At 44.1% G+C, this 22,435-nt stretch overlaps 2 protein-coding genes across 2 annotated transcripts; both read right to left on the bottom strand.

The window, feature by feature from the left end:
- Positions 1–1,452: 1,452 nt before the first annotated feature.
- On the bottom strand, positions 1,453–4,913 carry LOC117000157. Its single transcript, XM_033067581.1, has 7 exons — positions 4,897–4,913; positions 3,416–3,533; positions 3,133–3,322; positions 2,469–2,645; positions 2,092–2,151; positions 1,875–2,005; positions 1,453–1,789 (listed from the first exon to the last, which is right to left on the bottom strand). Exons 1-7 carry the CDS (start codon positions 4,911–4,913, stop codon positions 1,715–1,717), a joined length of 768 nt encoding a protein of 255 aa, XP_032923472.1. The 3' UTR covers positions 1,453–1,714.
- A 280-nt stretch (positions 4,914–5,193) lies between these two features.
- Positions 5,194–21,314, bottom strand: LOC117000367 (vasculin-like protein 1). Its single transcript, XM_033067932.1, is given in 14 exon segments — positions 5,194–6,124; positions 6,357–6,459; positions 7,315–7,439; positions 8,173–8,331; positions 11,792–11,932; positions 15,596–15,721; positions 15,723–15,790; positions 16,928–17,000; positions 19,676–19,848; positions 19,851–19,958; positions 20,320–20,352; positions 20,355–20,448; positions 20,736–20,850; positions 21,292–21,314. Coding segments are annotated over 13 exon segments (1,410 nt in total). The 5' UTR covers positions 20,796–20,850; positions 21,292–21,314; the 3' UTR covers positions 5,194–5,977.
- Positions 21,315–22,435: the final 1,121 nt, after the last annotated feature.

Below are 22,435 nucleotides of genomic sequence, written 5' to 3'. Positions count from 1 at the left end.
TGGGGCCTTGTCACAGCTGGGGCTGTGTTTTGTTCATTCAAGGCTGAGCCTGAAGTGGGTTCTGATAGTGCCTCCCTCAGTTTTGAGCAGCCTGAAGATAGTGGGGAAGGCTGATAAAGAGCTTTGTAACATCCTGGGCTTTGTTGCTGTGTATTTTATCTCTCTTCATGTCCATTTTTCACCCCGCAGGGGCATGCAGGAGCAGATGCTGATGGTTGGAGGCAGGGACATGGCTGTCCCCTGAGCCACCTTGAGTGCCCAGCTGGGGCTGGGACGTCCTCTGGCATGTGTGTATATTAAAAAAGGCCAAGAAGTGAAGAGCAATGAGCTGAAGCCTTTTATTAAACATAGAGCACAGGGCCTCTGATATTTTTGAAAGATGGCTGGGGCTTCTGCTGGTTCCCAGAGCAGAGCTGTGCATGCCTGGGGTTGGACTTCCCTACAGAGAGCTGCCTATGGGGCTGTGCCTGAGGGCAGGAATTTTTTGTGCCCCTCTGCCTGTCCCAACCACCACTGTGAGCAGGGGTGGTTGAACCACTCTGGGTGTGGGCTCCCTCCTGAGGTGGAGGCTGAGCTGTGTAACTGAGTTTGCTGCTGGCTCAGGGGTTTGCCTGTCCTTTTCCTGCTCAAATGCCTGGAGCCTCTTTGGTTCCCAGCACTGATCCTGTACGCTTCTACCCACCCCAGCACTGTGGGATCCTGGTACTAACTCTAAAACTGCCTAAACCCATCTCTGCAGTTCAAACACAGTTTTGCTGTCCCTTCATCACCCCAACAGTTCCTGAAGCCCCATTTTGAAGGTGGTGGAGGGGGTGGCAGGGCAGTCCTGTGGGGCCATGGCCTATTCCTGGCTCACCTTCAGGGGCCCCTGTCTCGTGCTGGGGGCTCCTGAGCAGGAGGAGGGTCCTCCAGGGCCAAAAGGGGTGAGGGGGAGTCCAGGGGGCACATGGGCTGTGGGCCTGCCAGGCCCCAGTGCTGGCCTGGGGGGCTCCTGGGAAAGGAAAAAAGTGATGTCAAGGGCAGGAGGGTCCTGGCCATCCCCTCACATGTGACACTGGGTGTGCAGAGCAAGTCACACCCCTGGTCCAGCACTGGTGGGGACTCACCTCCTGCCCCAAGTGCAGCCAAGGGAGCGGTTCCCAAATGTCCCCAAGCTTGTACCTCCACACCCATCTTCTATCCTAGCTGGAAGCCCAATCCAAACTCCCCTCTCCCCTCCTTGGACAGTTGAAAATCGTCCTGGGCTGAGGCTCTTACCGTGAAAAGTTCTGGCACAGCCAGGGCTGGTGGCAGTGGGCGAGCTATAGGGCGAGGGAAGACAGGAGGGTGCAGCCATGGCCTTGTCTGCTCCGTGTGCCATCGCAGCATTCCCACCTCTGCCTGGAGCTGGGCCAGTTCCTCCGTGTGCCGCTGGCTTGCCTGTGAGCCTGGGCAACGATTTGGACACCTGGGGTTTACAGCAGCCATTTTCCTGGCATCTCCCCAGGCCCACATTCAGTCTGGAGACTGGGCCTCTCCCTTCTCACTACAGAGAGCCCACCCCTAGCTGCAGCCCCTCCACTTGCCAATATTTCCAGGAGCCATGTCCAGCTCAGGGCTCTGATGCTGCAGCCACAGAGGCAGCTGGCGCTTGTGGGGTGCAGATGGGGGACCCATCACCTACCAGCGTCTGCTCTCCTCTCCCTCCTGACCTTCAGTGCCAACAGTTCATCTTCTAGACGCCAGTTCTCCAGCTCCACGGCCAGCAGTGCTGCATCCAGACCGTGTGTGCCAGCGCTGGGGGGCTCTGCTGGCACAGCCGGGGGTGCCTCAGGTGCCGGCTGTGGGGCCACGGTCCCTGGGGGGACAGGCCTGGGTCTGCTGTTGGCGCTTACCCATCCGCCTGCCCCTGCGCAGCCCTGCAGTTCCTTTCTCCAGGTCCGTGGCCTCCAGCTGGAGGTGGAGAAGCTGGTCCAGGATGGCAGGGTCGTGTCCCCCGGAGCGCAGGTAGGACAGTCGCAGTGCCCTGCCAGAGCCCCGGATCAGCCATGGCCAGGGCTCGTCCAGGTGCTTGCTTGGAGCTGCCATCGCCCACAGACCCTCACCCCTCACCTGGCCTCAGCTGCGAGCGGCCCCACAGGCGGTAGGAGGGTGTCAAGGTGGAGTGTGGCCCTGGGGAGGAGAGAGGCAAATAGGGCGTGAGGGAGCCAACGGGGATGGAGAGCACCCCACAGGGCCAGGGCTCTGTGCTGTGAGCCCTCAGGCCAGGGCTCACCTGTGCTGTGCTGTTCGGATCTGTCCAGCCTGGTCGGGCAGGCCTTGGCTCGGCTCGGCTCCCCTGCTCGGGCTGGGGGCCCAGAGGTGCCCTGGCCCCCAGAGCCGCCAGCCGCCGGCACAGCCCTGATGGACAGCGAGGGGCCAGGGGCTCAGCACGGCCCCCACAGCCCCACACTGCATCTCCATTGCCCCAGAACCCTGCCAGGGCCTACCCTCTCTCTGCCGCTCCAGCTGCTGGGTCCTGGCCTGGATCGCGGCCACCTGGCGTTCGTGGGCTTCCAGCAGCTCCTGCGGCGGCTGCCGGTGCCCCTGCCGTGGGAGCGGCTGCCGGGGGGGATCTTCCTGCAGCACACGGGGGTCACCGGGAAGGAGGGGCTGGCCCCCCAGTCCTGGGAAGCCATAGGGCTGCTGATGCCCCCCCGGCACTCGGGATTCACCGTACCTCCACTGGCAGCCTCCCAGAATGGTGTCAGCCGCACGGAGCAGGGCCCTCTCACGGGGGGTGAGCACATCCCCCAGGGGAGCTCCCGCCCTGGCCTCCGCTGTCCCCACACAGCTGGTGGGACCCACGAAGCATAAAGTGATGGAGTGGCTCAGCGTCGTCCGTATTTTGGGACACCCCAACCTCGCAGACACAGAGAGAAGAAAAGAGCGACATCCCCACCCTCCTCCAATTCCGCGCACCTCTTCCCCCCCACTTCTCCCTTAATAACATACTTTTCTGGTTTTGCCAAAATAAGCACCAAGGCTGCCTGCCTGTGGGGCAGGCAGGGTAGGATGGAGGCCAGACCAAGCTGGCGCCAGGATGTGACACCCTGTTCCCCAACCCAGCACCAACCCCGTCCCCGTTCTGTGCCAGACCCAGCTCCACACTACCGAGACGTCCTGTGGTTTCCTTGCCGTGCCCTGTGCTCCCTCCGCAGGCAGAGGGTTCCCCCCATGGAGGCAGGAGCTGCTGGGCGCCGGGGGCCCGAGGCACAGCTTCTCCAGGTGCATCCGCAGCAGCGGTCGGGATCTGAACTCCAAGCGGCAGCGGGGGCAGAGGAAGGCCCCCATGTCCAATACCCTGGAAAGCAGAGCGGGTGAGGTCACTCAGGGGACAGGGAGAGGGGCTCCCCCGCGGGGCTGGCACCCTGGGAAGGCTGAAGTGTGCACTGACCTGCTGGCGGCAGTGGCTGCAGTGTTTGAAGCCACTGTTGCTAAGCTGGAAGCTGGGCTGGGCAGGGAGGGCCGCGCCCCCAGCCAGCCCTGGACATTCCCATTGTTTACCACGGGCACTGGAACGGGGGAAAAAGGTCACCGAGCCACCTGAGCAATCTAGAGAAAACAAGGTGAGGGAGGTCCCACTGCCCTGAGTCCCTCCGTGGTTACAAAGTGCTTGCTGCCAGGCATGCTGGCTCTGGGGTTGTGCAGGAGTGCCCTTTGCCCACCTTGCAGCAGCTCCCACTTAGCTGCTCCTTAGCAGACTTTCAGCTAAGGGGTAACCTCCAACAGAGGTGAAACCCCTTCTCCCCCTTCTTGCCACAGGTGTCCATGCCCTGCCCTTGTTCCCAAAAAAGCTCCCTGCTTTCCATCCTTGCATCCACCTCAGCTCTGCTTGCCAAGTCCCTACAAGCTTTTCCCCTCACCTCAATGCCAGTGGTATCCATTACAAACTCATGACTTGCTCAGGAAAAAGCTGCCATTTGATGGATGGGGACTTGTCCCACCAGGCTCACCCAGAGCCACGCCACTTCCAGTTTCATTGCTGTTTAAACCCAACACAGCCCACAGCAGGGTCAGGGCACAACATCTGGTATGAAGCACAAGGAGCTCCTGGCACACACAGGACAAGCTGTGCTATCCTAGCACAGGCTGGTCCCACTCCAGAGTGCTCAGCAATCCATTTCCCCATTGCAAGTGGCTGTCAGCATGGATCTGATGTGAAGGGGCTTTTAATTTACCCCATTTATTGAGAAGTGCACACAGGTCTGCATAACTTGGTTTAAAACGGATGTAAAGTACACTTTTAAAAAAGTGATAGGCTCTTCCAGACAAAAGCAGTGTTTGAATATTCAGAAGGGCAGGATGGTTTGTGCCAAGTCGTACAGGAGCCCCAGCACTTCCCCAACCAGCCTCAGCCCCTGGACCCTGGTTTCCAGAGCACAGGGATGAAGAAATGCCCCACTGCCCCTCTCCTCTGGGTTCACCACAGAACCAGCAGGAGCTGGAGGCACAGGTAGCAGAGTTACACCTGATAATGCTGAGCCTGCAGCCTTGAATCCAGATGCAAAGATTCAGGGCTAAACATTATAATTTTCTTACACCTGTTTTCTCTGCCTGGTCTGGAGTGATAAACACACACAGGCAGGTCAGCAACACCAAGTTTTCTGTGACTCCATCCAACCCCTCCCTGAAAACAGTGCACAACCCCAGAACACTTTCCAATCCAAAACCTTTGTGCACAAGCTGAACTTACACCAGACACTAAAATAGCTTAGGCCACAACTGAGTTGTTTGTAAAATTCTTTTTAATCTAATAGAAATGTTTTCATGAATTTTTAAAAAAGATTTCAATGAAAACAGCTTTGGATTCAGACATTCCCTTGCCACGTTGTGAACATAAACAGCAGCATTGCACTAGGAACAAGTGACACCGACCGGTCGAGCTTCATCATTTTGTATGAAGCGGAAAAAAAAGCAAACTGCTTTAGTAGAAGATAATTTTGAATTATTTTCTTTTAAAAAAATCCCCAAACATGGACTCATCTCAGCATTGTTTTCCCTCTCCCTTCTTAAAGGAAGAGTTCAGCTCCTGCAGTCTGAGCACTACAGCAATGTTTGCCAAGTGGAAAAATAGAGCGGGAGAAGAAACTGTTTATCCCCAGTGCTACTGAACCCCCGAAGTTGCAGGTCCCTTAGAGAAAAGCTCTCCTTACATAAGAAAGACAATTAGAATTGGCAAACTGATGCAAAATATTTATTCCAAGTTAGTTATTTTTGATGCAGTAGTTTTTCCCCCTCATACAGACTCAATGTGATAGTCACTTTTTAAAATCTGTAAATAATGTTATCAAAATAATCTTAATCTTTGAAATCTCACAAAAAATTTATATTTTACAATCCACCCTGAATATCAAGGCTGCAAGAAGAAGAACACAAACAATTCCTATATCCAAATATTTTACAGCTGTACCCAAAAAAAAAAAAAAAAGAAAACCACAAACGCCTGGTTAAGTGATGAAGCTCCCCGAGCCGCCAAAAAAAATAAAATAAAATAAAATATTCATGTTATTAGCATTAATTTAACATAATTAGAACTTCAAAAGCCATTTTGTCATCGACAATGATTGTTTTAGCACACCGTTACCGCGCGCTGGGCAATGCGGCGGCACTGTTAGAAGCTTGTTGTTGCAGAGATCAGTCAGCCACTTGTGTCCTGCTCACACGACTGAACTTGTGCACTGCCCCACAAGGGATTTTTGTCAAAATTTGCTAGCTGCACAAACTTCTAGTAAGCATTAGGGCAAAACCAAAAGAAAAAGCTAAAGAAGCCAATTTCTCTCTTCTTTGGGATACAATTATTTCCCTTGTGCATGAAGTATCAACAACAAAAGAAAAAACTGAACAGACTGGAGACAGAATAAACTCTGTTTAGTTTATACAACCCCAAACACGTGTTGAACTATGAACTGAGTTTATTGGGTTGGTTTTATTTATTTTAATTTTATTGTGCCCAGTTTCAGGCATCGTCATCTGACGTTTCGCTGCTACTTGTTTCCGTGTCTGAGTCCTCAATCTTTGTCTTAAAAGTGCTTCCCCAGTGGAACAACAGGCTGGAGCCGCGGCCCTGAAGAAATCCATTCTTCCCAAATCCATTTCTTCTTCGCTGCAGAAATGAAAGTAAGTTTTAAAACGAGCAAAAGTGTGCAGAGAACCGTCACCAACCCTTTGAAATGAATGCCACATTTAACTGTGTATACACACATGGATAATGCAGAATCATCCATTCTACTACTATCTCATTTAAATGCTTGGTCCTTTTGAATACCCTTGAGAACCAGCCCTTGAGAAAGGAGAGGGAGAAGAGCAGTCACAAGTAGGAAGAGCTGTAAACATACCTGTTCTGATTTAATCTGGAACTCTTTGAGCTCATCCTCCGTGAGGGGAAGGTAGTTTTCATCATTTTCAGGATATTCCTGCCATCCCATTTCTTTCAATAACCTGATTGTGGAGAAAATAAAAGGGGCATGGGAACTAAAGCAAGGGAACAATGGCAAAGGAAAGAACACTTTGTCCATGAAAAACAAGGTTTTGTAGTAAATTGCTCCAAATTCACCAGGGAATCTTCTCTACACAGATCACTTCAATGATCCTTTGTGTTTACCCACCATTTTTCAATGTCTTTTACAATATTTAACCATCAGCAGTATAATGGGTACATAACCAGCCTGGTGGAAGGCAGGGATTTGAAATTCTAACTCAAGGACACTGAAGGAGGATATGAGCGACCAAACTAGTATCACAGTCCAGAATCTCCTAAACATTACTATCTGCTTGCACCAGATGCTCACACTGCTTATTCAGTGATGTGAGATACAGCCTGAGATACCAGGTAAATATTTTCTTAACTCTCCTCCACTTTTACAGCATGTAAAGCAGCACAAGAGTATTCTAAGTGCAAACAAAGTGTGGTGTGTGTCTTCAAACCATTACATTTAGGACACCTGCTTGCAAATAACCAGAATCACCCTTGGTTCATGCTGACTCCCAGTGTGGGCAGATAAATATCTCTAGGCAGCATTAACACATGGGGATGTGGCATTAAAGAAGCACGAGGACTTAATTACAGACCTCGGTAAAGCCTTGGCTCACTGCCACTGGTGTCCTGTTTTACTTTCAATAAGACCCCACCCAGTCCAGCACTAGTCACAAAGCCCACACACCTCCTTCTCCATACACACAGAGCTATGTTGCTTCTCAAAAAGAGAGCTTTCTTCAAAATAATTTCCTTCTCCTCACACAGCCCAAGGATTCACCCTCCTTTACTCCAGACACTTTATTCTGCCATTTACTCACCTGTGTTCTGCTTCCAATGAATGGGAGAGGTTTTCCCCCTCCTCTGGCAAGGGGAGAGAAAGGCCATTCTGATGGCAGTTCTCTTCCCAGTTTTCCTTTGGTTCTGGTGTGCTGTTGCTCTCCATCTAAAGAAAAATAAAACCATCAAAGTGTGCTTGCACAGACTGTGCCAACAGCACAGTTCCAAGTTCAAGCTTCTGCCTTTGAAAGTCCAGCCAAGCATTTCACCTTGAGCCAGTGTTTTTTACAGAAGCTGCAGCAATGTGTACCTGGCTGTGACTGGACAACACAGGACAAAGGACATTTGGTGGCCTGTGGTGCTGTGCCAGAGGAGTGATGCTGGCATTGCAAAGCCATCACCAGCAGTTCACAGTGACAGCAAGAAAGCTATGAGAATTAAATGCTCCTAAGACACACTTTACACACACATTAAAGCACAGATCTATGAATTTGGAGGTCTGGTCTGAGCCTCTGAGGCTTGAGCCACATTCCTGCACCTTTCACAAGCACAAAATTCTCCTTTTCTGTGAATGTAGTTTGACAGGAAAGCAGGAAAGCAACTTAAGATGTTAAAATACGATACTTTTCCTCCCTCAGAGAATCCTTGCAAAAAATCTAGATTACCTTCAACATCTGTGACCTTCCACCTCATTTATTACTTATCCACTTGCATTTCATTGTGCTACACATCTCCCTCCATCACTGCTGTGCACTATTTCCACTGGCACATGTGCCAGGCCAGTGGGAATCATTCCCTTCCTCTTCCAGCACCTGAATTACATACATTGTTCAGGGCTTTTTCAACCCCAACTCCTTCAATAATAATGACCATATACACAACAAGGATAGTGATCTTACATCATCCAGCTTGTCACATTCCCTGTTTTCTGTAATCTCCCCATTTCTATCATCCTTCAGTGCCTTCAGGAATTCGCTCTTTTTATCAGTGGTCCGGCGCATCAGCTTCGTCAGGCGCGAGGAGCAGATCTCGATGGGAGGCGTGGTGCTGGAAGGACTCTGCACAGGGAGGGAGAACACAGAAATTAAACTGCACTGCTGCGAGCCTGAGGCCTCCTCAGTGGCTGTGCTTACACCTTTCAAACACTCATCATTTCTTTGGGTGGCTCCTAAGCCCTCAAAAAACCTCAGCCTAATGTCAAACTCCTATCAAAGTACTACTGTGTTGCACAGTCACTTCTCTCCCATCTATTATTATCAACTTAATTCTTTTCTTCCTCTAGGAGTCAATTCACATGGTCATGAATATGTTTATTTTGTCCCTGTGTAATGTAAGTCTCAAGCAAGCTGGTGCCTACAACAGAGACTATTAGGGCAAAAAAATTCATGCAGGATTCCTGCCCTACAAAAAATTAGCAAATAAAGCAGAACAGACTCAGTTCAAATTTGCATTTTAAGTCATCCTGACAGACTCTACCCTGAAATTAAGCTATGGGGAGGTAATCTCCTTTCAGGGAGTGGTCACATCCTTAACTAACCACAACTGGGTACAGAACAGGCAGCCACAGCCTTGGAATCCTCCCCTGGAGAGAATGCTGCCAGCTGCTGGCTCTGTACACTCAGCCCAGATGGTTCAGTGTGGAGCCAGACACAGACAGCCCTGGAGCCAGTGGGAAATCTGCTCAGCTCAATGCATGAACACAAGGAAACCTCCTGTGCTCCTCCACAGTGTTTAAGCTTTCTTAATAATCTGGAATCTGTGAACCAGGCCCACTGGCAGTACCTGGCCATGATCTTGCAATAGGAGCACTGCTAACCAAGGTGAGCTTTCAATTTTATCTGTTTCATGTTTTGTCTGGGCACACAAAAGGAATCTAAGAACATGTTATGGGAAAGGTCCCAGTATCTTACCTCCTGCTGGAGTTCATGTCTGCCTACTCTAAAACAATGAGGAATTTAATAATTATGATGGATTAACTGACACCAGAATCTTGCATGCAAAACTATTCTTTTTCTTCATGTACATGCTTTGACTTATTTTTTAAAAATCAATATTAAGCCAGTAAAATTTCATTAAGTTTGTAGTGTTTTTCTCCCCACACACTTTTTTAAGCTGTGGGGGGAGGTTGCAAATTCAGGCTCTTCAAAATGAATCTCCTGTGCCAAAAATTTTTATCACACTCAGTGCTCTGAGCAAAGATCAAGGGAAACTAGACTAAAAACAAGGCAGCAACTGCTGCTTATATTTCTAATGGCTGTTGCATGTTAAACACTGATGTGAAATAATGCCTGCAAGGTAATAAGTGCAGCCTGGAAGTAATTTCTCAGGCAGACCTTTCCAATTTTGCCTAATTCAACATAGTAAGAAACAAATCAGCACTTGTAACAGACCTAACGAGTGACTGCAACTATCAGGATAAAAAGCCAACACAAGAGTGAAATTAAGCTCTCAACATAACTATTAGTTTGACTGCAGTGACAGAAGGTAATAATGAACAAAGGAGACTAAAATTAGATGTCTTCTGGTAATCTAAAATACTCAACTTGAACTCTTTGCTAGTGGCTGTTTTGATCTCTAATAAACTACTGAGGTATTAAAAATAATTTCTACACATCAGGGGAAGACAGTTACAGCTAAAGTTTAGAAACAGCAGATTTCTGAAAGAGAATTAATTTCACTTCAATTCTGGTTTTATGCATAACTTTCTGTAGAAGGGTTATGTTTTACAGAACATTCTTCTTTAGCACTAAATAGCAAACTGGCATCTCTTCTAAAGTAAGTTTAGACCTTTGACTGAAACATCAAGGCACCTCAGTCTTTTGGTACTGCTTTTTTTTGGGGTGTTTGGGTTTTTATGAATGATAGCACTATGCACCACCTGATATTTGTTCTGATGTCTGTCTATAACATAGATGGCTACTCTTACAGAAAAGAACTTTTAAGAACTCAGGCTGTATTGTAGCTTGTTTGTCTTAAGACTGCCTTTTGGGGACACGGCCAGTGCTGGTTTGGAACCCTTTTAGCTTTCAACACACTGTGGTCTCTTATGAATAAAGGTGCTATTTTTACCACTTCTGCAGGAAGCACATTAGCCCCCTTTCAGAAACAAAAAACCAGAGACTGCGAGTAGCAGTCCTGGAGAATCAGGATTGCAGTACTATCTGCTGGCCACAGACCTGTGTTTTCATACTGTAAATCTCCAACAAATTCAAAGAAAAATGTATTACAAATGTCCAGTTTAGTTGGAAAAAAATTTTAACCCCTTTATGTTTAGCTCCCAGGTTGGTACCCACTATCTTCACTGACTGGAGTTTCACAGAAGACCTTCTTGTGGGCAGGTGGAGGAAACACTTTTATTACTCCTGTATGACACAAAGTGAATGCCTCTCTCCAGTCTGCAGAGGTAAAAGCCTGTTCAAGTTTACATATTTACACTGTCTATACAGTTGCTGTGCATTACACAAAAGAAAGGCAGTCAGCAGCACAAAGAACTTGGTGTAAAGAGAGAGAAAAGCAAGGTAAGGGAAAGGAACAGAGTGTAAGATCCATCTGTCAAAGTGTCAGGTGCCTGTTTATTAACTACTGCCTTTAATGACTGCTTGTACACTCAGCTGTGGCTAAGGCAGAAGAGTGCAGATTGCTGCAAAGTCTGCAAAGCAGAGAAGCATAACGATGACAAGGCCTCATTTTAGAAGTAATGTCTATAACAGAAGACAAGTGCACAACTAGAAAAATTCCCCAATTCTACAGTTAAAATAAACTAATTTCAGATGTTGTGAATCATCTTTTACAGAATCACAAAATCATTAAGGTTGGAAAAGACTTCCAAGATCATCAAGTCAAACCTATAAAGAGCAGCTGCATTGGCCAGGAATTTATCACAGTCTGTTCTATTTTTGTTCTTTTTTTTTTCTCATGCTCTGTCACAGTTATTGCTGAAATATTAAGAGAATTATATTTCAAGTTCCCTCTATACTTCAGACCAAAACTAGGGGCAAGTCAGTTTCCATCTCAGCAGATTACCTCATTCCAATGACAAATTAAAGAGATACTGCAGCTGAAGTCATACGTACACATGTTAAACTCCTTCAACCCCCTCAGAGTGCTTGTGCTGTTGTTCTAGAGAAAGGAAATTAAGCAGATCACCTTCCTTCCCCTTCCTTTCCTATACTGAAAAACATCATGGGAATCAATTTGCCTACCTATTCACATCAGTTCTTGGTATCTGCACTCCCATACCACCAAGCTGACGCATGCCTTGTTACACAACACCATTTAAAGCACTAGTACCTTTTTTTTTACTGGAAGGAAATTCTAATACAGTTGAACAAACACCAATGGCTTTATAGCCACATAAACTCCATTTTTATTTCTTTTATTGATGTGCTAAGAATGTACAAGTGAGTCACCCCTCAAGGGTGCAAAGGTAGCTACCACATGCAGAGAGGGCCTTATCGTGTTTCTCTAGCAGGTGATAGTGACAGAAGCTCCCACCCTATCCCTAAGCCCAACCCTTACCTCTTTGGGAGAGGTGAGGACTGAGCCACTTGCCAGTACCGCTGGTTTGGTTACAGACACTGGACTGGTAAAGGCAGAGTCACGGGTGGAGGACAGCGAGCCTGGTTTATGTTCACTTCTGTTGGCTTTCCATGGGCTTGGCTGTATTGAAGAGAACAAAAATGGTAAGGTATGAGAAGGGGTTGCTTGCAAGTATTGAAATAAATAAGCAACATTATGTTGGCTCTTGTATGATTTTCTTCTTTTCTTCCCTCTCCAGTCTCAACAGGTTTATTTCAACACCCATCATTTTTCCCCTGGCATCTTCTGTTTTCCCCAAATCACACACAACTCTGGTTCATGGGCAACACCCTTCAGTAAAACACCATTAACAACTCACAGAGAAAATCCAGCATTGCCTTTCATTAATTGGAATCACCACTGTGTAATGCAATTTATCTTACAGCTACCCACAGATGGGAAATAAAAAAAAAATCCCAATTAAAATGACATTTCTTAGGGGAACACTGCACACCACAAAGAAAGGCTTCCAATCACTTGACAGAAGTATCCTTGTGTAAGGAAGATCATCATGCAATAGTTTTGTTAGAGTGAGAATGAAAATTATTATTTCCTAGGGCTCTGAAAGTGTCCATCATTGCACCAATTTAGCAACAAGAACACGAAAAAGATGCAAAAGCAGCCAGTTTATTACAGTGCAGGATCACTTGCTGTTTTGGCCTAGATACTCTCTGCAGAATCCCTTTGAATACACTGGCCATTTGGCTGAAAAGTAAAGACTTCAAGGTAAGTTTTTATTATTCGGAATGTTGTTCTTGAAGCTCTCTTATCAGTCAGGGACAAACACTGTGAAGTGAGAGTCTTCACCAAAACAATCCTAAGAAGAAACTTGTACCAAGTAGCACAAGCAAGCCACTGTCAGAACATTAAAGCATACAGGTTCCTTTGACCCACTGGACTTCTGAAGCCAGCTTCAAGTCACTAGTAAAATAATTAGTGCACAAATAGGATTCAGTTAAATCTGAGATGCAACAGATCTTGCAATCTGCCAGCAATGAGAACAGAGGCACTTTTCAGTATGTTGTCACTGCCTACTGGGTTCTACAAACTTTAAAAAAAATACATTGCATGGGGAGGCCATCAGCTTTCCTCTTCCACTCAAAAATGAGCATCTCACACTATCAAATAGATTCTATGGCATCCACAGCATACATTACAAACATCCCCTTCAAGGGTCAGAAATATCTTGATCTGCACAATATTTATTGCCTATACTAAAAGTAGGGTGCAGCATGATTCTGAAAAGAAGTTTCTCTCCAGGGTTGCACTTGCTTCATTCCCAGCTCTCAGACTGCCCAGCCCAGGGCTGCTCTCCAGGCTTTCCACAAAGTAGGCAGCTCACAGACAGATCCAAAGACAGACCCCCCTATTGCTTTCCTTGGGTGGCTGAGTGTGACCTTCATGGATTGCTTGACTGTGAGCTATCAGCCATCTCGATTAGCCAGAAAGAACACAGTTGTTTCATTGCCACCAGCTCTCTTCCTTTCTGAACTACTTGGTACAACTTAACAAATTTTTCATTCAGTTTTCCTGTGACAGCTTTCCAATACTGCTGACTTTGTGGAAAGGAGTGTTTTGACTCCTCTACTACTTTATGCACTACAATTCCTGGATAACTTTCTAGAAGTCTTCAGGCTCATGCATCCTACCACAGCTGCTTTAAGGCTGTGACTTAAAAAAAGGCATCAATGTACACAGCTTTTCTGGCTAAGGATATGCTGATTCTCCACCTTTTGATTTTGCTAATGGTCACCATTCATTAACAAAAGCACTGTTGATGACATCAGCAGGTAAGTCTTCCCACTGCAATCCCCACCACTGAGGAATATCACTGCCCCAGTAATCACAACACCACTCAGTGCATAAACACTCAGAAATTAGCAGCTAAATCACTAAGTACATATTTATAGCCTGCTTAATGTGACTGATCTCTTGGGGTACATATCAAAAATTAATAGCTTTTCCACTAGCCAAAAACATTTCCTTTGCTATCGATACTGCAATATTTCAGGTACAAATCCAAGTGTAATCCAGGCCTACTGGATTCAGTGAAGTAAAAACTTAATTAAAAGGAACTTCGGCAGGTACCACTACATACTGCCATAAATCTCTGATTTAAATACAGATAAACAATCTGGAATGCAAATGAACTATGTAACATGTAAAGCAAGCTAAAAAAACCCTACCACTATTTTTGATGGATGCTGAACCTTCAGATCATAGTCAGTTTTATTCCAACTGTGAGCACTGAATAATGTATTCTTTTTATCTGAAGAATCAAAACCTACATAGTCTAATTACAGAACACGGTTAGGAAAAGCTTCAAGAGCAGCTCTCCTTGACTGAATTAAAGAAAAACCTCTGTCCATGGGCTTCAGAGGCAGCAACAACAAATGGAACAGTAATTGCACAGCAAGTTGCAAGGAGCAACAGAAGTGCATTTTCATCTCTCAGTCTCTACACTGGTACAGCATTAACTTCCACACCTCAGAAATGATCTTTTCATATGACACAGATAAGCTGTATGCATTGTGGCTCACTAAAATTCTGTTTACTTTTGAAGCCAGAGACAATCTAACAGTCTGATCAGAAACTGTACCTCTGGCCTTTTGTTTCAAAGAACACACAAAACATCCAGACTAAACCCAGGTCAGACTATATCTACACATGTATTAATCAAGGTGTAAAAGCAAAAATAAAGGCACAGGAGGCTCCCCACTCATTAGAAGCTAGAATTTGTTTACCTATTCTAAACAAGAACATATATGGACTGAAATTGTGTGTAGAATGAAAAATGCCTTATAAATAATCTTCTAATGAGTCAATTTATCCCATTTTACCAAGAAGTAGATCAGCTGACCAAGTGTATAGACCAGATTATTTGAGAATAATGTTAACCACTAAAAGCTTTTGTGTAGCTGGCAGAATTTAACCTGAATTTAAAAATTCCAAAAGGGAAAGAAACTCTAAACTTGCTTTCTTACAAAAAGAAAGAATGTGTGTAAGAATTATCTACTGTAACCATAGGGAAGATTTTGTTGGAATGTCACAGCCAATATTAGTAATTAATACATTTTAGAACTCAAAGTATTTGGACTTCTCTTTAAAGAATAACTTTTTTTTTTTTAGCTTTTTAAATACTTTTACTATTAATTCTTCAAATTTCTAAGACATCTATACATGCTGGTTCTCTGGAAAAATGAGCAAGATTAAGCCTAGAACTAAGGAAAAAAATTACTTTTTTTTTTTTAGCACTAATGTATTTCCTTCAGTAAAAGAACTGTAGCACCAAATGCATGGCTTTTCCAGATTGTTTTTAAGGCTCAACTAAATTACACCAGAATTACAGGATGTTACAATCTAATCTGATCTTAGCCTCAATTGTTCTGGACACATCAAAGTATTGTAACCCAATAAAGATTTTCAAGGTAGTCATGTGAACAGTTTCAAGCACATAGCAGCACACATTCCACCTCTCCAGCAGTGCTCATTTTGTCTTTTTAAGATAAGTATTTGTCTAATGTGTGAGGACACCACCCATTCAAACAGACTGCAGTGTAATCAGAGGTTAGTTCTCCCTATGGACAAACCCAAAGGCATTTTAACAGAACAACAACTTTAGTAGTAAATAGGCCTCTGCTGTAGAAGCCACTGCCCAGAAACTACTAGATTCCAATTCCTGCTATTTGTTGGGGGTTAATTCCTTGATCTGCAGTTCACTAATTTGGTTGGAACTCCCTGTACCTTGGAAGGAGGAGCTGCAGGTTTAGGAACCAGATTTTTGTAGACACTTGGGACAATGGTGGTGGCTTTGTTGCCATTTGCCAGGTGAGAAACAGGTGATGTAAATGCAGCTGAGAAGGCGGCGGAAAGGATCCTCTTTTGAAACCTTTTTGATGACCAGCATCTTGGTAGGTTGCTTGGCACTAGGGGGGTTTTCTGTAAAACAAAACAAGAGATTCTGAAATACAGATGTTCAGTTTCAGAACAGCTTCAGTACACTGCCTCCTGTTCCTCCCTCTCCATCTTCGACACTGCACATCTGATTCTGAGACCATCAGCTGCTCTTTCACTTCAGCTCTGAGAGAGACACCGGATGTGGATATCTAAATACAATCTTTTCTAATTAAACACAACAGCTCCCCTGATGCTGAAAGGAAAAACCTATAGTGACATCAGTTAACAGCCTTGCACCATTCTACAAAAATCAGAATAGATAGGAGTATTTTTTTGAGCAACATGGATCAGCTTTGTTAGTTCACTCACACAGCAAAAAATATTTACATAACTTATACCTCAAAAGACACGTTAATTAAGTACAGTTAATGTTTCTTAGGCCAAATAAGCATCATTTCCAGGAGGGTAACAATTTTAAAAATACCAATAGTATGAACAGATAAAAGCTCCATAATGTTCTCTTTAAGTTTTGAGCAGAACAACAGCTACCTGACAAACATGCAAAAAGATACAACCCAACAGTACTGCAAGAAATGTTTCTGAGTTTCTTTCACATTTGTACTATTTACAGTCTATTACTGTACTATTACTATCTAACCCAAGTAATCCAACTAATTATCAACAAATCTCGTGTTTAACTGCTGGAACTGATACCTTGTTTCACTTTTTTTTTTAAGGCATAGATTCACAGAGTACATCAGGATCAAAGCAAGGCTGTTATGAGTTTAAAAAAATCAACTGAACTCAACCACAGAACTATGACAGCTTTGGTATATTTCCACTATGAAGATCCCAATGTCTAGTTCACTCCAATCTGCTCTGCCCTTCAAGTGATGTCTATGTGAAATTTTAACTGCAGCCGACAGGAAGCAAACACAGAACAGTGACATTACCGCCATTGGCTAGTTGCTTTATGACAAGACAAACAGTTTCAAATAGACAAAAAGGCCAAGAGATTAGGGAAGATTGTGGGAGGAAAAACAACAAAGGACAGAAACAGTAAAATGTCTACTTCACTTAAATCCTTAAAATATTTTTGAGTGAAAATCCCAGCATTTAAACACCTGTTACAATTTTCTGCTCCATCATCAGCATTGTGTACAGTGACCTTCACCTACCCCCATACTCCAGAAGGTGTCCCTAAAGGTTTGTTCTGGTTGTTTTGTCTTCCACCTTCTGGATTCAAAGATGGCTGTAAAAAGACAATGTAAATGAATATATTGTTATATCACATATAACAAAAATAAACAGTATTAACATTTTTTTCCAATAACCCACAGTATGGATAGACTTCTCTGAACAGCACCTGAGGTGGAAGAGAATGCTTTGCCACAAGACATTTAAAAATCGAGTTTGCCTTCTCCCGGTTTCTGCTGTATTTCCACTGGAACTATCGGAGGGCTCAGGATAACTCCTCTAAGGTCTTATACTATAATTAGGTAGATTTTACCAACCAGTACATGTATTAAAAAATTAGGTATTTGAAAGCAGCTCAAAAAAACCCCAAAATCCACATCATCAGTATATGAAGAATCTATCCTCATTTCATCGATATTTTAATTCAATAATGATGCATGAGCCAATAAAAAAAACAAAACAAAACAAAACCCCCCAAAGCAATACTAGATTCATAATGTAAAGGAATATATTTACTGAGAAAGAAAATCTACATTTAAATTTGTATCAAAACTCAGACCACTTTTTAGGACAAGAGTGCGTGCAGACTTAAATGGGATTCAGTTTCAGAATTCAACTTGATGGAACAACTACAGACATGTCCAAGCTCAAAGTAGAGTGAAGAAAATCTAAGCATTCAATCAATCCTGATTAGCTATTCCTCTTCTGCTGTCCCAAATAACCTCAGTTCAAAATACAGCCATCTTTTTCCTCTTTTTAAGGAATTCCTCATATCTCAGTTACTATGGTGACAGCATAACTCTCTAATAGTAAGCATCTGAAATAGTAGGTATTTCTGTTCTGTAAGAGTAAGGAAAAAAGTCCCACCATACCATAAATTCCTGCCTCAAGTCTCCAGAAACTCTTCTGTTTAAGTGCTTCAGTTTTTAGCTACAGGTCAGTTTTATAGCAGGGGCACTCACACTTTGACTAAACAGCCTGCTTTGCAGACCTTTCAAGAAAAGTGTTGTCAGCCACACAGGCCTAACAGTCACACACTTAACCACAGCACACAGCACTTTGAGCACTAGGGCAAAGACAGTACAGGAGTTACTAAACAAAGCTTGCTGCTAGCTAGCCTGTGGTATTATCATCTTAAAAATGAAGGAAGTAATTAGAGAAGAAACAGCCATGTAAGCTGGGGAAGGCACTGAAGAAGAGAATGAAGTATGTGGAAGAAAGATTTAGACCAAGATTTAGATAACAAGAGATTGCACAGTTGCAATCATTGCAATATTTCTAGATTTCAACAGACTTCTAATGGTCAAAAAACAAGCTCATAGCCTGAATTACAGTATTCTTGAGAAATCAGGTAGTAGAAATCTACACACAAGCTTTATCCCCACTCTCCAGCTGTTAACCATCCTGTGGTACAGGCTCCTGCTCAAAGCAGCAGCAGCTGAAACAAGAGAAATGCAATCACCTCCCAGGCCCTTCACTGAAAAAACCCCAGCAGCTTAAATCAAACTGCCTCCTGTGGCAATTTAAGTGCAGGCTCTGGATTTTGGCCTGAAGCAGCTGTGGGTATTCATGTATTTCACTCTGACTCGTAAATTCCTGAGCAGAAAACCATCAAACTGCCACAACAATTTCAGCTCTGAACAGCCTTCCAGACACAAATGCTGAATAAGACAGCAAATACCTCATGATGATGATACATGCAAGTGTGCACAGTATTACCAGAACCTTTCATTACAGGAGGCAGCAAAGGCTTAGTACTGAAGATGAAGATAGGAATTGCATTAGGGGAAGGGACAGAATTACCAGAACCTTACAGAGGATATTCTCTTCATTACACTAGTCAAGAAGAGCCTAGAGACAGCAAGAAATAGATGCAGAAAGAAAACCACATGGAATAACACTCTTCAGGGGTCAGGAGAAATAGAATTAAATAGAAAAGAAAAGGCAGAAAAGGTGCACATCTTTCAAAGCATTAGCATTAAGGAAGGCACATGGTAAGGATTGAAAGTCCTAAGTCCAAGTACTGCTTGATAAAGTTTGAAAAACTAAAGACAATCCAGTAAAAATAGAGCAGGATGTAAGAGACTATCATACTGATAACACCACGTGAATCAAAATGCTGAATAAGAAGAAAGTTGGAAGAACTGGAGATGTTGATGGAAGAAATGGCTCAAGAAACCCTGATCAGCAGATTAACAGAGAGAGAGAGGAAAACAACTCTGATAATACTGTTCAAGGCAGAAGACTCAAGGCAGATGGTTTGAAAAGGTCTGAGCATGTCATGAACAAGCTTGGGAAGGTTATCACAAACACCAACACGTATCAGAGTGAAGGAGACAGGAAGACTGAAGCAGGCAGACTGAAGATAAGCTGAACAGATGTATTTCTAGGAGCGAAAAAAAGGCTTTGTAAGCAAAGCCACAAAGTCCCATACAGCTACTATTCCTCTGTCACCTTATGGGTGTCACTGAAGACCTGCCCTGAATGTTACAATGCCTTCAGTTCCCAATCACCATTTGGCAAAACATATGATCCAAACCCCACAATCCAACATGTCTTCAAGTCCTGAGGGCTCAGCATCCTATCAGAGCCGGCATAATTTTGTTAAAATTTGCTGTGTCTCAAACATGGAATGGAATGCAACTCACCACCTATCAATGCTAACAGAAACGAGATACGAAAAAGCCATTTCTCACTCCTTCCACTTCTAATGAGAAGCTACACACTTACAAAGTCTTCCTCCTCAAACTGCAAATGCTCTTTATCTTCCTTCTTCTCTTCCCTGGATTCAGCAGGCAGCTTTTCTTGAAAGGCGGAACTTTTCCGAGAATGGAAGTTGCCATTCCAGTGGCGATGAACTCCAGTTCCTCCTCCTCCACGCTGGTTCACACTATCATGGCCCGTGAGGGACCATGCCAGCCAGGCTGACTGCCAGAAAGCCCAACATGAGCTCCTTTAGAAACACCAGAATCTACAGAATCATGGCGGAGAAGGGACGGCTGATGCCAGCAGTCTAAACAAAAGGAGATATGCAAATGAAAAAAATCAACACAGTATGCAGAATACTGGAGATATCAGGTTGTTTTTCTTGTTGTTCAGCCAGTGTTCACTAAGTAATTGCTGTTCTGAATTTATTAAGTACTGTGTGATTATATGAGAAAACAAATCAAGCTACACAATGCACTTACAGCTACTATGAAAACCTCTTAAGGCCTGAGTATATTGCACAGACAAGAGAGTAGTACAACTTCCTAATAGAATGTTTGGAAAAAGTAACAGTTTGGGAAAATGTTTCTATTCTGCCTGAATTCTTCATTCTGTAGAATATTTCAAAATGTTTGCTCTCAGGCTGCATTCTGGTCCTTCTTACTCACCTCCCGCAGTTCGGAGGGGCCCATTATTGAAAATCCATCGGAAGAGTTGTGTCTCCTGCGGCTCACGCCAAAGCGGCCCTCTCCCCGTGGAAGATGCTCTCCATGTTTCTCAAAGGTGGCTGCAGGGGACTGCTAGAAGGTAAAAGTCATGTAATGAAGCACTCAACTCTTCAGGAGCCTGTCATGCCAGCAGTGACATTTGCCTAATTGAAAAAAACCACCGACCCCCACATTCCTGTATGAGTTTCAATACAACATCCACAACTGCACTGATTAGCCAGCAACATCAATGAGCCTGGATCTGATCCAGAACAGCTCACAAATCCACCTGTCTCCCACAGAATCACAGAGAACCCAACACACTGATCTTACCCATGGTCAGAGCTGTGAAAGCAGCTGATCTGTATTACTGTTACCTTGGTTGACTGTGGTGTTGAGAAGTTAAGCCAGGCAGGAACAAAGTCATGCTGCGCCATTTAGGTCCAGTGTCTCCCTTCAATAAAATGAGGCATCAAACCTCATGGCCAGGCTCTGTAAATTAAAAGAACATTCCCTGTCATCTTATCCAAACTGAAATAATAACACTATCTCTCAAAGTTTGGCCTATACTACAGGTGGGGAAAAGTGCTGAAGTTTTTTTTGTATTTATTTGAGCATTTTTCTTCTCCTGCTTTGTTCCTCTGACTGAAACAGGTAAGAACTTCAACATTCCCAGTTACTTCCTGTTTACAATTAACCACACCCATGAGGTTGACAACCATAGGCCAGCTCCTGCACTCCTGTGTTCTTTCCAGCATATCACAGCAATTTCTACTGCTCAAAATGGTGAACTATTGCTCCATACAACTGAATTCCACCTTTTTTTGTGGAAGCTTCTCCAGTTTAACATCTTGCCTTATTTTTCAACTTTAATTTATCTAGAAACAAGTCAACACAGTATAAGCAAAGTAGTAAATACATATGATCACCTACCCTGAGTTTGGCCTCTGCAGTCCCAATATCCTCAGTTTGTGTGCTTCAGTGACCTCTGGGTTCCTTCCTTCTCCAGAATTCTGGAAGGCCAGCCTTGAGGCAATAGTGCGTCTCGAAGCAGAGCACGAGAGGCCGCACTTCGTGCCAACTGTGCCCTTCACCCCCTCAGCTGCTCATTTTACCCTCTCTTTGCACTCTCACTACAAAAAAAAGATACCTAAGAAGGTAATTTATATTTAAAAAGGCCAACGCCCACGTTCACCTCATTAAATTTCCTCTGGTCGTGGTAGTACAGAAATCAGCCTTTACATTACAAAAAGGTTTGTCAAGTCTGCATGACAACATTCAGAGCAACATCATGGTTAATACTGAACAGATACACTCAAGGCTGCTGGACAGTTCATGATCTGCAGCAGATCACCTAAACACTCTGGAAAAATGATGTTACATAAAAAATGTTTGCCCTAAATACTGAGATCTAAACAAGAAGCATCTGCCCAAGTGCTCTTAAAATATAAATTTCATTTTTATCACATACATCTGCTAAAAAAAAGGTAAAATATTTTAAAAAACGAATGTTAGGATATACTCTAGTCTCCACGTAACTTGGCTAATGCTCCACAGAGCTAAGCACTACTTGATACAAAGCTCAGAAGCAGGAATGTTCTCCCTGTTTTTCACCATTTACATGCTGAAACATAGGTCACATGAACAAAAAAAAGCCAGGTCCAAAAATAATCTCTTCTACTCTATTTTTTGTAGACTGGGTGCTGCTTTTAAAGGGACACAAATAATCCACAAGAGCTTCTTGTTCTACAGTGAAGAGTTCACTTCTGGGTCATAGTCCTCTTCCATCAAAGAGGTGAGACAGGAACTGTCGTCACTGTAAAAAAACCAAACACAACTCCATCAATACAAGTGGCATAAACACAACAAAATATGACTAAAGAGAAGCACGGAAAGGGAAACTGAGCAACTGCAGTACAAGTGCCAAAAGCTATTTGACTGCTGATCAAAACAAAACCTGAAGTAATCTAATTTAAAAAGAGTCCCTGAAAAGGGTGCTTTTACTTTTAAATGATCACTTCCCAGATTTAGTCCACAAAAGGGCAACAAAAACAACCAGAATAAAGGGAAGACTGGA

Source organism: Catharus ustulatus, chromosome 9 (assembly GCF_009819885.2).
Source record: "Catharus ustulatus isolate bCatUst1 chromosome 9, bCatUst1.pri.v2, whole genome shotgun sequence".
NCBI lineage: Eukaryota > Metazoa > Chordata > Aves > Passeriformes > Turdidae > Catharus > Catharus ustulatus.
This window is presented reverse-complemented; position numbering and strand designations above follow the sequence as displayed.